Raw genomic sequence first — 18798 nt, 5'->3', positions numbered from 1 at the left:
AAATGGTAACCGAGAATGAAATATGATATGCAAATGAATGCGTATGACTTAGTATGTAATTGCAATGTAAGCAAATAACTCAACAACAGAAATGACCTCAGTGGGTCCCAACAGGATAAGCATATAGCCTAGACATGGTTTCTAACATGGATCTCAACTCAATTACTCTAGCACGTAGAGATTTCATAGATACAAATAAGATTAGGTAACTACACTGTACCATAGAAATAACCGAGTCACAATTCACACGGTGCACGCCCACACGCCCGTCACCTAGAATGTGCGTCATCTCAACACCAAACATATATCACATATATTCAGGGGTTCATACCCTCAGCACCAAGTTTAGAAGTGTTACTTACCTCAAACAAGCTAAATCCAATACCGAGCAAGCCACACAATACTCTAGAAATGACATCCCGCATGTACCAGCCTCCGAACGACTCGAAACTAACCAAAAGCAACTCAAATACATCAAATAATGCCTGATAAAGGTCGAATATTTAATCAAAAACCCAAAGTCAACCAAAAAGTCAAACCCGAGCTCGCACCCCGAAACCCGACAAAACTTACAAAATCCGACAGCCCATTAGATTACGAGTCCAACCGTACTAGTTTCACATAAGTCTGATTCCGAATTGTTGTTCAAAACTCAAACATTCACTCTATGAAACTTTAGACAAAAACTCCCAATTTCTCTCTTGAAATCCTCAATCAAATGCCAAAAATGAAATTAGATTCATGAAATAAAATCAAAACTGGGTAGAGAACACTTACCCCAATCCATATGGGTGAAAATTGCTTCAAATATCGTCTCAATCCGAGGTCTATAGCTCCAAATATGAACAAAATTACCAAACCCTCGATTTAATAGCTTCTGCCCATATCTTTCGCAAATGCGAATAAGTAGTCGCACCTGCAACCTCCGCTTTTGCGGCAAACGACTCGCAACTGCTAGAAATCACAGAAGACCAGCCTATCGCACCTGCGGAATTTCCCCGCTTCTGCGCACACGCAGGTGCGACAACCACACATGCTTCTACGCCACATGCCGTTTCTGCGGCTCACAATTACGCTTCTGCGGACGCGCATATGTGCCCCTAATTCCGCTTTTGCGGTTTGCCATTTCCAGCCTGATTTCGCTTCTTCAACCAAAAGGCCCCACATCTGCGGGCTCACATCTGCGATCAGCCCTCTGCAGATGCGGTCGCACCAGAATAGACCTGCCCTCATCCTTAACCAAGAATGATCCAAATGATCCGAAACTCTTTTGAGCCAATCGGGACCCTGTCTGAATATACCAACAATTATTAAGGGTGGGCATCGACCGGTTCATTTTGATTTTTATAAAGTTCGGTTCGATTTGTTCGGTTTTTGATTTTCTATTTGGTGCACCAATAACCGAACCAAAATGAATTCCGTTTCTTCGGGTTTTGCTAATTCGGTTCGGCCGATTTTTGGTTCAATTCGGTCGGTATGGTCTTGTCGTATTGAGCTTTTAAATTGGACTTTTTCTACTAAAAATATGATTAATTTCATATTTTAGTGCAACTAAAACTCGAAAACGCCATACTTGTAATATGATAAGCCAAATCATTTAGTTGATGTAGGAAATAAAAATTTATTTGACAAATATTACTTACAATATAACTATCTCGTAGAGACGTAGACAATCATCTAGAAGCAATCTAAGCAAGTTCAAATCTCAAAGGTATGTAGCTTCCATTACAACATCTTTGGTTGATGAGCAAGAAATAAATGAGGAATATGCACATTGGGAAATTCACTCGAGTTGTTTTAGAAATGTGCTATAAAAAGATTGCGGAAAGAACTATTTAGTACAAAGACTTTAGAGACGTACCCTCTATGAAAACTTTGGTTTTCAGTTTTGTAACGACCCGGTCGATCGTTTCGAGAGTTGTAGCCTCATTCCCCCATTTACTGTTCCATATATGCTTTATAGGAATTATATGACTTATCGGGTTAGTTGGTTCGGGTCCGGAGTGAATTCGGTGTGAAATGAGACACTTAGTCTCTTAAATGGAAAGCTTAAGTTGGAATAATTGACCGGATATTGATCTATGTGTAAACAACCCCAGATTCAAATTATGATGATTCCAGTAGCTCCGTATGGTGATTTTGGACTTAGGAACATGTCCGGAAAATATTTTGGAGGTTCGTAGTGAGATTAGGCTTGAAATGGCGAAAGTCAAATTTTTGGGAAGTTTGACCGGGGGTTAACTTTTTGATACCAGGGTTGGATTCCGATTTCGGAAGTTGCAGTAGGTTAGTGCGGTCATTTATGACTTGTGTGCAAAATTTGAGGTAAATCGAACGTGATTTGATAGGTACCGGCGTCGTTTGGAGAATTTGAAAATTTTGAGGTTCTTAGGCTTGAATCCGTATGTAATTCGTATTTTCGATGTTGTTGGAGGTGATTTGAAGATTTGATTAAGTTTGTATAATGTTATAAGACTTGTTGGTATGTTTGGTTGAGACCCCGGGGGCCTCGGGTTGATTTCGGGTGGCAAACGAATCCAAGTTTGATGTTGAAGGATAGCTGAAGTGTTGTTCCTGCTGGTATAATCACACCTGCGAGTGGGGAACCGCAGGTGCGAGCTCGCATAGGCGGAGAGGGCAGCGCTGGTGCGGAGCTTGAGGCGAGGCAACAGATGGTCGCAGGTGCGATGCGTGACCGCATATGTGGCATGAGGACCGCAGAAGCGGAAGTGGACTGTGGGTTGGGCTTCGCAGAAGCAGATTTTTCCTCGCAGGAGAGATCCCGCAGGAGCGGAATTCCTCGCAGAAGCGGACGACCTGTTTGTACCCGCGAAGCCGCAGATGCGGGTACATGGCCGCAGGTGCGAAAGGCCTGGACAGACTCCTTAAATACGAGACTTCGCGATTTTAGTCTCATTTCAACATTTTGGACTCGGATTTAGGCGATTTTGGAGAGGATTTTCGAGGGGATTATTGAGGTAAGCTTCTTGCACTCGTTTTTAATCATAAATCTTGTTTCCCCATTATTTTCCCACCTAGATTGTGTGGTGTTGAGGTGAAATTTGGGGGTTTAAGGCTAGGGATTTGTAGAGTTGGTTTTGAGGATTTGAATGACCAATCGGTGTCGGATTTTGATGAATTTGGTATGGTTAGACTCGTGATTGAATGAGCTTTCGAATTTTGTGACTTTTGTTGGATTTTGAGATGTGGGCCCGGGGGTTGGGTTTAGGCCGATTTTTGGATTTTGGCTATAATTTCGTATTTTTCTTGTGGAATTAATTCCTATAGCCTATAATGATTGTGTTGTACTACTTGTGGCTAGATTCGGGATGTTTGGACACGGATTTGAGAGGCAAGGGCATTTTGGAGTAGAATTTAGCCCGGATTGAGGTAAGTAACACTTTCAAACTTGGTTTTGAGGGTTCGAAACCCCGAATTATGTGTTATGTGATTGGTATTGAGGTGACGCACATGCCAAGTGACGGGCGTGCAGGTGTGCACCGTGAGAATTGTGACCTGGTTGACTCCATGGCACCGTATAGTGGTTTTATCTTGTTTATACCCATGTATTTATCATGTGATAAAGTAATTGAGATGTCACTCATGCTAGATATCATGTTTAGGCTTTATGCTGGTACTATTGGGACCCATAGTGGTGGTTTCTTGTTGTTGTCTTACTGATTTCATTGATATTTCATACTCAGCCATATTCATTTATTTCATATCCCATCGCAGTCTCTGTTGTTATTTATTGATGCATCACATCATTATTTTCGGGCTAGTATCATGACATTGTGAGCCCGTGAGAGAGAGACTGGAGAAATTGATGACTGAGTGAGGCCGAGCGCCTGATTATGAGTGACATTTATGGGATCGGGCTACACGCCGCAGTAGTTATACTGGTTTATGATAGCTATTGAGGGGTAGATCTTCCCTGGACATGGATCTTGTCCGAACTACTTGATACCCAGAGATGGATCTTCTCTACAGGGTTGGATTGGCCTTCCTCGGTACTGGGTGACTTATAGTCAGTGATGTATATGTTCTGGGATGGATCTTCCCTGGGCCGTATGGGCCATATACAGTACCGAGTGGTTGAGTATTTGAGAGTGTGAACCTGGAGATGGATCTTCTCCACAGGGCTGAATTGGCCTTCCTCGGTACTGGGTGACTTATAGTCATTGATATATATGTTCCGGGATGGATCTTCCCTGGGTCGTATGGTCCATATACAGTACCGAGTGGTTGAGTATTCGAGAGTGTGAGCACATGAGGCTGTCAGCATGGTGCATCACATACAGCATTGCATTGGCATGGTAGAGGTTGAGGAGTTATATTTTTCATATCATTCAGATTGATCCATTTTACTATTTTAAGATATCTACCGAACTTGAAAGCATGTCTACATGTCTGCACTGTTATTTTCTGTATTGAACTGTGCCGGTTGAGTTCGTCACTACTTTCAGCCCACAGTTTGGGTTTATTACTTACTGAGTTGGTTGTACTTACGTTACACCATGCACCTCGTGTGCAGATCCAGGTGCTTCTAGTTAAGGCGGCTGTTGATTGAAGTGATATGATCTCGGAGACTATCGAGGTAGCTGCATGGCGTTCGTAGGCCTTGACTCTCCTTCATTATCTTTATCTGTACTTCAGTTTTTACTCCTTAGACATTGTAGTAGACTGTATTCTGACATATATGCTCATGTACTCAATGACACCCCGGTTTTGGGATGGATTGTATCGTATTTTGGATATTTCTGTTTTCAAAAGGCTTTTTCCTTAATTATTAAATTGCTTCCGCCTAGATTTTAAAGCTTTTACTGTGTTGAGATAGTTGAGTAGTGGCTTGCCTAGTTCCACGATAGGCGCCATCACGACGGTTGGGTTTTGGGTCGTGACAGGTTTAACCGAAAACCAAAGTTGCAAAACCTAGCACCGAACCGAACACCGATTATAGAAAACATAAACCGCAAACCAATCGAACAAGCCGAAAAACAGAAATCGAATAAACCGAAATTTACGGTTCGGTCAATTTTTTGATTCGGTTGGTATTATGCCCACCCCTGAGTCATATAACATAACGCGGACCTACTCGAGGACTCAAATCACGCATAACAATATCGAAACGATGAATCACACCTCAAATCAAACTTAATGAACTTTTAACTTCCAAAACTCGCGCTGAAACATATCAAATCAACTCGGAATGAACTCAAATTTTGCACACAAGTCCCAAATGACATAACGAAATTATTCCAATTCCTGGAACCACAATATGAATCCGATATCCTCAAAGTCAACTCTCGGTCAAACTTATGAACTTTTCAAACCTTCAAATTTTCCAACTTTCGCCAATTTAGCGCCGAAACCTTCTAGAATTATCCAAATGCAAATCCGGGAATACGCTCGAGTCCAAAATCACCATCCAAACCTAACGGAACCATCAAAACTCTAATCCGAGGTCAAATACTAAAAAGTTAAACTTGGTCAACTCTTTCAACTTAAAGCTTCAATCATGAAATTTATTTTTCCAAATCAAGTGTGAATAACCTGAAAACCAAAATCGATGATTCAAACAAGTCATAATACATCATACATAGCTACTCATGCCCTCAAACTACCGAGCGAAGTGCAAATTGCTCAAAACGACTGGTAGGGTCGTTACACATTCAATGGTTTGAGACTTTGAGTAGTTTCATATTATGTGTTATGATGTGCGTGTATGGTTGGTTTCAGTTTTCGAATGGCTCGGAATTGATTTGGAAGAATGATTCTCATTGTAGAAGCTTTAAGTTGTAAGAGTTGACCAATGTTTGACTTTTAGGTAAACAGACTCGAAATCGGGTTTTGATTATTTTGATAGGTTCGTATGATTATTTTGGACTGGTACGTATGTTCGGATTTAGTTTCAGAGGTTCTATTTGTCGAAAGTTGGCAATTTGAAGAACTTAAGAGTTCATAAGTTTGACCAAAAGTTGACTTTGATGTTATTGGATTTCAATTGGTGTTCCAAGACTTTGAATAGGTATATATAGTTGAATTAAACTTGTGTGCAAAGTTTGAAAGTAATCCGAAGTGTTTAAGTTTGATTCAGACACTCTTTTGAGAGAATGAAGATTTAACAACTTAAGAGAAATTCTATTCGGTTTGAACCTCGATTCTTTGTTGTGATATTTCTATGGGTATTTTGAGACTTTGGATAAGTTTGTGTGATGTATTTGTACTTATTGGTATGATTGGATGGGGTCTCGAGGGTCTCAGGGGTATTTTGGAACATTGGTTGAGAAACTAGTTAAATTAAGGATTTGAAGTTTGACCATGTTCAATATCGGATCAAGATGACCTATTTTCTGTGTTTTGAGTACGCGAGCAGGTTCGTGGCGTGTTTTATGATTAAAATACATATATTATTTGTGTCCGGGAGGTTCCGAATAAATTTTGGGTGCTAAAAAGAAGTTTTCTTATTGCTGTTTTTTTCTGATGTAAATAATTACGCAAATACCATTGAAATTTTCAGATTTTTTTTAAAACTTCAAAACATCATATCTCCCTCGTTTTAAGGCCAAATTGGGTGATTCAAGAGGCTATCTTGGGTGTAATCTCTCAAGGATCGTGTTGGGCTTATCAAATATGAGTTTTGGGATTATCTAGGATCTGAATCGACCTGAAACAGCTGTTGTATTTGTTTTTCTTGTTTCAGAATTTAATTACTTTTTCTCACAAGGTTTTGCAGCTCGATTTTTAGTGATTTTGGAAGATATTTTCATCTACAAATATTGGGTAATTGATTCTAATCAATTTTCAACTATATTTCATGAATATACCTTAGATTTTAACATCAAATTTATGAAAAACAAAGAGGAAAATTGGAAAATTTTGTCAAGTTTTTAAAAAATGAAGAATTGAGTTTTGAGAGTCGATTTGGACTCGGATTTGAAAAAAAAAAGTACATATATGGACTCGTGGGTTTATGAGTATCGGAATCTACACTTGGCCCCGGGTTGACTTTTGTTGAATTTTTGGAAAAATATAAAGATCATAGCTTTATTTATTTCAATTGGTTTCTCTTGCATTGTTTGATGTTATTAAGTCATTTTTTGTTAGATTTGAGCCGTGTGAAAGCGAATTTTAGGGAAAAAACTATTTCTGATGGTTGAGTTGACCTAGTTAAGGTAAGTATCTTGCCTAACTTTGTGTGGGAGAAACTACCCCTTAAAATTTAGGTTGATGGTGTTACTATATGTGATTTTTGACCGATTTAGGTTATCTAGACTCTTTTCATGCCTTTAATTGTATTGCCTTATTGTTAATCTACTCTTACATGCTCTATTTGACGTTGTTAGCACTTGTTCTACCTTTTACTTGTTATTTTGATCTTACATTCTTTCGTTGAAGTTATTGCCTTCCTTATTGTCTTGTTACCTCTTAATTGTTGAATCACTTTTAATTGAAGTTGTTATTTCGTAGAATATCATCTTGCTGAGTTATTGGTATTGAAGTTGTAATAGTCGTTATCACATTGAGGCGAAGTTGTTAATTGTTGAGATACCTTTCCTTGTTGAGCATTCTCATTCGTTTTGTTATTGTTGAAATTCTTGTACACATTGTGGTTGAGCCATGGGCTATTTGTTATGAAAACATTGGTGGTTTTGACTTTGTGGCAAGTTATGGCATATGAGCACTTGTGGTGCGAGTTGTGATTGTGTTGTGATATTGATACGCATGTGGTGGTATAAGGCTAGGGGTTGATACGCATGCGGTGGTATAAGGCTAGGGTTCACGGATTCGCTTGCGTAGCGTGATATTGAGCATTCAATTAATTCATTAATTTCACACCATATCCGATAGCTTTAATTAATTCCTTATTTAGTTAATCCCTTGCTATAAATCGCGGACTCGCTTGTGTAGCGCGATAGTTGACATTTAATAAATTCCAAAAAAATCAATTTTCTCAAATGTAGTTTTTTTTTAAAGTAATAACGTACTAATAACCCTTTGTCATGACTGCAGATTCGCTTGCGTAGTCCTGTTATGACAAAATTAATAAATTTCGTTTCGATCACGCATTCGCTTGTGTAGTGTGGTTATGACAACGTAATATTATCCAAGTCTTTCTTTAATATTCTAATTATCAAGCAATAAAAGCGGATATAGAAAAAACATGAAAAATAAAACATATAAATTATAGTTTGTCCAACATTAATTCAAGCCAAATCTAAGTCAATAACGACCGTGCTAGAACCATGAGACTCAGGGAATGCCTTACATCTTCTCCCCGGTCAACAGAATTCCTTATCCGGACTTTGTTTTCGCAGACCAATAATAAAAGAGCCAAACCGTCCTTTGACTAGGGATTCAAATAAAAGGTGACTTGGAATACCAAAAATCAATTCCAAGTGACGACTCTGTAAATAAAATAATCTCTACTCAAGTTTGTCATTTTAATTGAAAAAATTCTTTAATCCACAATAATCCATAACACATTCTTTTTGGGGTAGAAAAGGGGTGTGACACATATTAAAGGTAAGAAGTGGATTTTGAAGTCAAAATGTAGATGTAATACCCTCCAGAAATTAATTCATAAACGAAATGCGACTTTAGCCACCAAAAGTGACAGACAAATAGATCGCTGAGAGGAGGTAACGCTTTACTCGTCATTTTAAGTGAAAGACGTAAATAATCCTATACCGTATAGACAGAACGTGCTATATTGAAAACGTTCCCCAAGTTTCATCGATTACTTATATTATTAAATTGTAAAAGGGTCAAGCAAATCATATTCAAGTTCAGGTTATCTCTCATAACATCGTTAATTGAGTGAATATTATCACTTGTATCAATAAAGCAAAAAAATTGAGGTGATTTACTGGAAAGCGAATTTTTGCTTAATACACTTTACAACTTTACATACACAAGCTACTAATCACGTTCCTTTTTGTTGGGGAATTGCAGCTTGGGGAGGAAGAGGAAGCCACTTTTCTTTCAAGGGAAAACTCACAATCAGAATCAAAAGGTACAACAGTCTGAGTGACAGGAGTGGGCACGGGCAAATCCGAAATTCAAATTTTTTGGATTTTTTATTTGAATTTCGGATTACGAATTGGATCGAATTTAGTTTTTAAATTTTAAATTTCATAATTGGATTTAGATTTGGGACATATCCGAAAATTTAAAAAATTTATACCCTATATTTAGCCCTACCTGTTAAATTTTAGCCCATTACCCATATCACAAATACTTACCAAGTCACTGCTAAACACATTATATTTGGACATTAAGGCCATATTGGTGCTTCTATGGTGTTTCCTTGATAATGGTATCATAGCTTACGTAAATATTTTATTTGGACTTGGATGATTGTCGTGAGAGTGATGAACTATTAGGACAATTGGACATACTTTATTTGGATGTTGTTTTTGTAAGAAATAGCTCAACTCGGATTTAAACCAAAAAATTCAAAATATCCAAATCGAATTATCTTAAACATAAATTAAATAAACCGATCCAATCCGAACTTATTTGGATTGGATTTGAAATGTAATTTCTTCAATCCAAAAGTCAAAAATCAAAACAATCTAAATTTCCCAAACGCCAACCCCTACAAGTGACTAGTTAACACAAATGTAGACGCTGGAACCCTTCTAAAAAGGAAGAAATTAGCATTGCCTGGTGAAATAGTTTCTGTTTGAGTCAATTTCAAACCATCTACCCATAAGCCATTACTAAAGTAATGAAATTCAAAAATAGTCAGATTTACAAGTGATAATTGAAAAATTGTCACCGTCAAAAGTAATCGAAATTTAGCCACTTTTCATATAAAGATAAATCTGAACGAAAACACTGTTTAAAATCCGAAAAATATTCCAGCATAATATACTGGAGTTCGAATTTTTTACATGTGAACTTCCAGCATAATATATTGGTCCAGCATAATATACTGAAAATTCATACACATATGCTCCAATCTCCAATATATTATGCTGGAACTTTCCTTGTTGCAACAAAATAGTGGCTATTTTTCAATGATTTTGCAAACGCTGACTATTTTTCAACTATCAATCCGAAAACTGACTAGCTCGTGCTATTTTTACATTACTTTACATTCAACTAGCACTAAAAAGGCTATTCCTAGTACAAATGGTAGAATTATTCCAAGTATTTATGCTAGAACAACTATGTACATTTTCTATTTCCTATTCACTCATTTTTGCCTCTTCTTGTTCAAGGCCCTACAAAATGTTTCGAAGAATCTTACACCCACAACTTGTGTTTATACCAAACCAACCAATAAACACACAAATTGTGTCTTTCGAACCCACAACTTCTATCACTAACCATGATTACTTTATATATATACAACCACCCAGAATAATCCCACTAGTGGGGTCTGGGGAGAGTAGTGCGTACGCAGACCTTCCCCTTACCCTGGGGTAGAGGTTGTTTCCGATAGACCCTCGGCTTCCTCCCTCCAAGAACTCCCCACCTTGCTCTTGGGGTGACTCGAACTCACAACCTCTTGGTTGAAAGTGGAGGGTGCTCACCACTAGAGCAACCCACTCTTGTCAATATATATATTATCACCTCAATTTAACCAAAGTTAACTAATGTAGTTTGGTGCAAACACCAGCGTTGTATAAGTTTTTTCGTATTTACACTACATGGTGAGAAAATTCACCCACCATGGAAACTAAGAAATGATTAAAAATGGAAACAGAGGGAGGAGGGGGAGTTAGAGAAGTACACAAGACTTGATTTCCAGTTCTTGCTCAATTTTATAACCATTTTTTTACCTTATTCCTATTCTACAGTTATTTCCAGTATAGCAGTAAGTCTGGGTTTCTTGTATCTCTTTAGAAGCAGAGAAGAACATACAACACTTACAGATGACATAGCCATGCATGCACCAGCTACCCAAGGTGGCAACTTGAGCTTTGTTAAAGGAAAGAAAACACCAGCAGCCACTGGGATTGCAATCACATTATATGCCATGGCGAAGACATAATTCCATCTAATACGGGAAAATGTCTTCCTCGACAGATCTATAGCTGTGATAACATCCTCCAAGTTGCTCCTCATTAACACGTATTCAGCAGCTTCTATTGCGATATCAGTCCCTGCTCCAATTGCCATACCGATATCAGCAGCAGCTAATGCAGGCGAGTCATTGATTCCGTCACCTACCATAGCAACTACATTTCCTCCCTTTTGAAATGAACGGATGACCTCAGCTTTTCCTGCAGGCAATACTTCTGCTCTAACATCATGAATGCCAACCTGCAATGCAAAACGACAAGCAAAGCTACTGCATTTAATCTACAATTTGTAGCCTATCTAAGGATAATTGATAAACTGCATGTGCATGGAATAAAACTCAAATGGTACGGCATCTATACAATGCCTTGTAACGAAACTCAATGATACTGCAACCCCTGTTTTAGCAACTGACCTCAGCAAACTGGCTACATCATGTGGATAACTATCTGTCTATCTCTGTACTTATCTCGTAGCAGTCGCACCTTCCGCATCACTCTCACATATGGTGGATTCTCTCAAATACCAACAGTTCAACAAACACAAGGAATCAATGGCCACAAATTACCATAAGCATCATTACAGCTGTTTAAGAAGAACAGGCATGTGAACTTTGCTCAGCCTTATTACAGGAAGTCCATAGCTGATGGAAGTCAGCTATAGCACATAGCTGTGAACAATTTTAAGTTTCAAAAAGGTGGGCCTTATTTTTCAAGGTATAGCTGCACTGATGGCTTAATATTATTAAGATGCAAGTCAAACATGGGGAAAATGGAAGGAAGAGAAGTAGAAAAGCAAAAGACTAGTTCCAGGAATTGAACTGAGGCATCAGTTTCTCTGTACTCCATTGGCAAATTAATATTACATTGCATATACACATTTGTATTATCAGTTTGAATTAAGATACAGACCTCCTTAGCAACTGCACGAGCTGTTCTCCAATTATCGCCAGTGACCATGACAGGTTTGACGCCCATTTTCAGGAGCCCCTCTACAACAACAGCTGCTTCTCTCTTCAGTGGGTCTGCTATCCCGATAGCACCTACGATAGCACTATCTCGTGCGACAAGAATGCCAGTCCTGGCGCTTTCTTCCATCTCTACAACAAAACGTTCTACATTGGAAGGTATGGTTATCCCGTTTTCTGTTATCAGCTTCCGGTTACCAACCTGTCACAGAAACATAAGAAATCATCACTATTTCCTGATTACAAAAAGCTTCTCTTCCTTTCCACAAATCTACACATATCAATGAACTCACCAAGATCCATTTCCCTTTTATGAAGCATTGCACGCCTTTTCCAGGTAAGGCAGAGAAATCTGAGACATCATGAAGCCATCCAGAGAACTTGTCTTGTTCACTGTTACTTTGAGACTCCTTGGTGTCAAAAGGTTCGTCAAAGAAATGGAAATGGCGAGAATACTCCAGTATGGCTTTAGCCAAGGGGTGTTCACTGCTAGCCTACATATAAAGCATATTTTTGTAGTTGATGTTAGAAAGTAGTTCTTGGAACATTACAGCTGGTTTAAATGAACCGCATTGCCATATTGGACGTAAACATCATAGCAACAAATGACTGCCTTAGCGAGAAAAAAAAGGCTGCTAAAAGCTCGTTCTAGAAATCAGTTAGTGGTTTATGAAGGAAGAAAAGGAAGGAAAAAGAAAGAGAACAGAAATCTCTTTGTTTTAATGTTGTGTGCTCTTCTCATTATTTTAGAAGTGACTGCTCTTTGTTAACAGTATTTTACTTTCTTACTTATTTTTTCATTTAGAAAGCAGCATATAGATAGTATCAAAAGAGAACAAGGGAAAGGTGAGGAAACTAGCTTGAGGATTTGAATGTACCTCCGCTGAAGCTACAAGTGTAAGTAATTCTCCACGATTCATTTCTGTGAAAACTTTTACTGTCGTAACTGTAGCCTTTCCCTGGGTCAGAGTACCTGTTTTATCGAATATCACATATTTAATCTTCTGTGCCCTCTCTAATGCATCTCCTCCTTTTATCAGCACACCATTACTGGCACCAACCCCTGTTGCAACCATAACAGCAGTGGGAGTGGCCAAACCAAGTGCACATGGACATGCAATCACCACAACTGATATTGCAAACATGAGAGCAAACACGAAATAATTGCCATTTTCTGGCAGCCATTCTTCTGGATAGCCTCCAAGAAGCCCAGCAACATACCTGGTGAGTGTAATAACTTATCCAGTATTAAGGCACACAACAAGAAAATTATTGGTGATATATTATGGCATAGCAGACAATTGCAAATTGAATAGTTAAGAGAAGAAGCTCACCATCCCAAGAACGTAAATAAAGACAAAGTTACAACTGTAGGGACAAAAATGCTTGCAATCTGAAAGTCAAAAGATAACCATAATGAGAAAATTCTGGCGGCTCACAACATGAAATACAATGCTAGATCAAGAATTCAACTACAAATTCAAAAATCAAAAGAGGCAAAGATAAAGAAGTGAAGACGCTCGTTGACACTTTAAGTACTACTTAAGATATGCTACTGAAGCTGTATAAGCTCGAACCCTGTAACAAATTCACCCTTTTAAGTGGTTCCTTTATCATGCACTTACCAGATAAAATTCCAGTAGCAAGAAAAGACAAGGACGGCAAAGGATACAGTTTAGGTTCAACTAATGAATTTCTTTATTTCAGTTTGCTTATTGTTTCTTGACCACTAAGATATGCTATTGAAGTTGTATAAACTCCAACCTGCAACAAATTCACTCTTTAAGTTGTCCCTTTATCACACACTTCTTAAATAGAATTCCATTAGCAAAACATGACAAGGACAACGAAGGATAGAGTTTGGCCATGCCCATTGATGTACAAAAAATCGATGTTCAATTTAGTGGTCAAGTAAATAAGCAAACTGAATAAGAAATTTACTAGTCGAACCTAAACTGTTATGATTTTCAGGTACTTAAGCTGTTGGAAATTCAAATTGGCAATCCAATATTTGATGTGGTCAAAAAAATAAATAGAAACATGCTTCGCCCAAAGCATCAAACTGCAACAAGCACTTTACAGATCCAGGAAGATAATAGCAGGACAGCATATAAGAAAGCAGTCATGCAGATACAAAGAGTAAAACAATGACTCTGACTAAGTAAGGAGATGAGTTTTTTTTCTCATCTATTTTCAATACCACAGCTCTAGACTTGTACCCCTACAACATTTAGATAGGAATGCAGGGAGAACATCTGACAGCATAGATGAACTGTATGTAATGGAAAGAAAGGAGGTTTGTAGTTCCTATATGGACATTCTTAGACTTATTCAATTATTCATAAGTGCTTTTCCAAGGCCATCAATCATTTGTCCTAGAGCAAGCAAATATAATAAAGTTCAACACCACTAAAACGGTTAATTTGCACAAAAGTCATGACACTATTTTGACAAAAGATATGACAAATAATACTCACATAGTCAGCGAACTTCTGAATAGGAGCTTTTGACATCTGTGCTGTCTCGACCAGCGATATAATCTGACTCAAAACTGCGTTAGAGCCAACTTTTGTAGCCTGTATGTGAAGTGAACCATGTAAATTTATTGTACCTCCAATGACTGCTGAATTGACCTCCTTCAGAACAGGAACAGATTCTCCAGTGACTATACTCTCGTTAACATGACTTGAACCCCATACAACGACACCGTCTACTGGAACTTTTGCACCAGGGAGCACTCTAAGAATATCACCAGGTTGAATCAACAAAGCATCTATTTCTCTTTGTCCTATGACTCTTCCACCTAAAGACAGATTAAACATAACTTCAGTGACAGTCCTTTGTTATCAACATTGGTTTTTGCGTTTTGGTAAAAGTTGTTGGTTGTTTTCATACGTTTGCCAGTAGTATATTGCAACTCTGACAGAAAAAACCTGATAGGTACTATTATTGAAACACTAAAAGAAATTCTGAATACTTGTACCTTTATCTTTGACAAGCAATGTAGCAGCAGCTGGAGTCAGTTCCACGAGCTTTTTGATAGCATCTGATGTCTTTCCTTTTGCGAGAGTTTCCAAGTACTTTCCCAGAAGTACAAATGTTATTAACATGGCACTTGTTTCAAAGTAAGTGGGAGACCAGAATCCAGAAATTGCACCATAAAGTAGCGCATATACAGAGTAAACATAGCAAGCTGTAGTTCCCACTGCAACTAAGACATCCATGTTTGTGGAACCATTTCTAAGTGCTCTTCCTGCTGCAACGTAAAAACGCTTACCAATGACAAATTGGACAACAGTCACTAAAGCCCACTTTAGCCAATCACCCATTAGGAAGGGACCGCACTGCCAAAGTAATAAAGCATAAAGCAGAGGTATGTGAGGGCAGACGACTCGCATGAGAAATAGAGGAACCTGGCACAAATATATAGATGTTAGATAACTAAAAGTCTAACAACTGAATGGAGACAAAGAGGATGGACACAGTTTTAACTGTTAGCAGCACCGGGAGTCGATTCCAGCATATAATAGGAAGTTATAAACACACATTTCTCATTCAACGATTTCCAGATTAGCATCTGGCTTAAAAGAATTAACATTAAGGATGATAAGGAGTCTTATAGTTTGAAACTCCAAATTACATAAATTTTTAATGATGGTGGTGGCAGACAGGATATTTCCCTTTCTTGCAGGGATAGCAACTCTCAGCCTAGTTTTCATTGTACAGAAACCATACTTATCGGTTAGAAGTCTCCAATAGAACATTTAAGTCATGCCCTTCCAACCTTCCTGCACCATCCGGAAGAGAGGGGGAAGGGATAGGCCGGCACTAGAGGAGGGAGGTAAAAACCAGAGGAGAGGATTGCAGTTCTAGAACAGTAGCGAAAAGGGTAACTTACACTGAGAGACAAACTTGCTGTGAATAGCCTAAACATGCTTGAGGATTCTTCAAGATCTCCAGAAGCAATTCTTGTGTAAGGGTTCTTAACAAGCAACTTAAACTTTCCACCACTTCCTCCCTCAATACCATCAACTAAGGATCTTGAGCCAAGAACCTCAGGATCAAAGACAACTTCTAGTTCTCTTGATATCCTATCGAAATAAAACTGTTTGACACCATGCAACTTGGAAAGAATGCCTTCTAACAACTGCGTATCCATCTCAGCAGATACTCCAACCACCCCAAGTACAATCTTGTCCTGCTCACTGCTCTGTGCAAAGGAAGCTTCAAAACCAGCATCTTCAACTGCATTCACTATATCGTCTTTACTGATTATGGATGGATCATATTCAACCTCGCCTAGTGATGTAGCCAAAGCAACTACTGCCTTTCTTACTCCTGGAAGCTTTCTTAGGATACCTTCAACAGAATTTACACAAGCTGCACATGTCATACCACCGATCGTGAACTGTCCTAATACAGTTCCATGTTGGCTTGTGCAAGATGCACTAGGTTCTTCAAGAACCTCTGCCTTGAACCCAGCATCTTCTATAGCAATTTTAATCTCTTCATCCTGAAAATAAAAGGGGACAATGGTTTGATATTTGCATCTAGCTGCTAATATACACCATTAAAAAAAATCATGATGGTGTTTGACAATGCTAACAGTAGGACAAAGCACTGCCACAATCTCAGCAAGAACCAGCCAAAAGCACAAATATTTATGTATTTACTAATAACAGTTTTATGACAGAACAGATAGTCATGCCATTCTTTCTTAGGTTAACCAGAGAATCCCATGGGTGTCCTGACTATTTTCCTTCTCCTTTCCATATTTTGAAACTGAAATCCAGACAAGAGTACCATATGGAACTAAAAGGTGCCAGTCCAACAATCTAAGGAACTGATAAAGAGATAATTCTAACAGGGAATTACAAACTTGAATATAGCTGAATTTCCTTGATTTTAAACCAAAAGACACATCAGAAAGCTAAAACATGACTAATACGCACAGTCAAACCCAAGCAAATTAAAATGCAGATGATAAATTAAAAGAAGACCACAAAGAAGGCATCTCAAGATCAACCTACGCACATAATTTTTAGCTTTAACTATTGAGATATTTTAAAAGTCTATCCCATTTCACTTGTTTGTAGTCATAAATATATTCAATTAACTACGTCTCAATCCCAAATTAGCAATGTTTTGCAGTCATATGTTCATCAGGTATAAATTCTACATACCAGAAAGTATACATTAAGAATGAACAAGTAACTGACACTTGCTAGAAGCAAAAGAGAATTCAATTCCGTTGCATATCAAACTTAGAAATGAACTGCTCCATCAAGGCCAACGACGTACTTCCACCAATAGAAAAGAGGGTGGCAATCTAGTTAACAGTCCATTGAGAGAGACAATTGTAACTTAGTACTCCCTCTGTTTCAATTTAGGTTGCGTAGTTTGACTAGGCACGGAGTTTAGGAAAGAAAGAAAGACTTTTGTAACTTATGGTCTTAAACATGCCACGAGTAGTGGCTATAAAAGCATGTCATTAATAGTAAATTGAGAAGTTAAAAGTCAAATAAATTCCAAATATAGAAAGTTGTCATTGTTTTTGGAATGAACTAATACATAAATAGTGTCATATAAATAAAGCAGAGGGAGTATCAGCTTCTCGTTAATTTGCACCCCCATGACCGAATATCAGTTTGTGATATGAGGTCCATTTCATGCGCCACCCACAGCAAAGCAAACCACAGTTAGGTAATATAATCATGAAGCTGAAAAAGGAAAAATATCATCACATAGGCAAATCACACAAAGATCCAAGCTTAACAACAAACCCACTAAAACCCCCCAAAAGAATTAGGAATTAATGCCAACCCATGTCCCCAAAAAGCATAAAGATTGCAATAATGCTAAAACCTGAACTTAAAATTCCTAATTTATTCAAAACCCCACAAAAATAATGATAAAGGAAAAAAACACAACTAAGCAATTAAGCTGAAACAAGCAATGAAGAGATAGTCAACCTTGACCAAATTAGGATCAAAAATAACATCAGCCTTATTCTGAAGCAAAGCAACAGACGCTTTAAAAACACCATTAATCCCCATCAAAGCTTGCTCAACAGAATTTGAACAAGATGCACACGTCATACCCGAAACTCTCACTTGAATCCTCCTCAAATTATCGTTCAATTTATCGGAATTCTCTTCGTCATAAGCATCCAATAATCTGACTTCCTCAAAGGCGCCATCTCCGGCAGCCGTCAACTGCACGTCACTCATTGTAGGAGCCATCTAATACCCACGGGAGAATCACATGTATGTAATAATGATTTTTTGTACAGAGTATAATATATGCATATGCATATGAAAATAGGGATCGTGGAAGTGGGAAGACATCGAATTTGTAAGTATGGAAAATGGAAAAGCAAAAATAAAAAGGATAAAGAGTAAAGGAGAGAGAACATTCATTAATTGACGAGAATATCCTTGTGCTTTGGAAGAAATATATGGAATTTGTACTTGCCTTTGGTAGTATTGTGAAACAAAAAGTAAGCATCTAGTGTTAATTGCTCCCCCATTTAAGTTGGCCAAAATGATGTGATTTGCAGTGTCGTTATTACAACAAAATAGTTATTTCGTTTTATCCTAAAAGAATTAATCTAAAATTATGGGCAACTGTGAGAGGATTAAATTTCTTAAAGAGACACAAAAAACTTATGGGCTCAAAATTTTCTGATTTTTTATTTTCTCAAACTAACGTCTTCTGATTTTTTTGGTTTTTGAATATAGAATATTAACAAACTTAAGAAATTAACTATAATTTTGTGTTCATCTTACTTTCTACTT

At 38.0% G+C, this 18798-nt stretch overlaps 1 protein-coding gene across 2 annotated transcripts; it reads right to left on the bottom strand.

Moving 5' to 3' along the window:
* Positions 1–10751: 10751 nt before the first annotated feature.
* On the bottom strand, positions 10752–18458 carry LOC107832108 (copper-transporting ATPase RAN1). Of its 2 annotated transcripts, none has more exons than XR_012701152.1 (9): positions 17974–18458; positions 15900–16514; positions 14985–15414; positions 14479–14804; positions 13336–13394; positions 12880–13222; positions 12295–12495; positions 11450–12203; positions 10752–11277 (listed from the first exon to the last, which is right to left on the bottom strand). XR_012701152.1 is itself a non-coding variant. In XM_016659919.2 (9 exons), exons 1-9 carry the CDS (start codon positions 18241–18243, stop codon positions 10801–10803), a joined length of 2979 nt encoding a protein of 992 aa, XP_016515405.2. In that variant the 5' UTR covers positions 18244–18458; the 3' UTR covers positions 10752–10800. The 2 variants fall into 2 exon arrangements, 1 of the variants encoding a protein (XP_016515405.2); XM_016659919.2 differs by having other exon boundaries at positions 11946–12203.
* Positions 18459–18798: the final 340 nt, after the last annotated feature.

The sequence above is a fragment of the Nicotiana tabacum genome, chromosome 17 (genome assembly GCF_000715075.1).
Source record: "Nicotiana tabacum cultivar K326 chromosome 17, ASM71507v2, whole genome shotgun sequence".
In the NCBI taxonomy this organism is placed as follows: Eukaryota; Viridiplantae; Streptophyta; class Magnoliopsida; order Solanales; family Solanaceae; genus Nicotiana; species Nicotiana tabacum.
The sequence above is the reverse complement of the archived record's forward strand: the minus strand, read 5'-3'. Positions and strand labels throughout refer to the sequence as shown.

Coding starts and splice junctions, on each gene's coding strand:
- LOC107832108 (XM_016659919.2), bottom strand. CDS start 18,243: ATGGCTCCTACAATGAGTGACGTGCAGTTGACGGCTGCCGGAGATGGC. Junction 16,515..17,973: donor TTGATCCTAATTTGGTCAAG/GTTGACTATCTC, acceptor TTTTATTTTCAG/GATGAAGAGATTAAAATTGC. Junction 12,496..12,879: donor CACTTGTAGCTTCAGCGGAG/GTACATTCAAAT, acceptor CTTTATATGTAG/GCTAGCAGTGAACACCCCTT.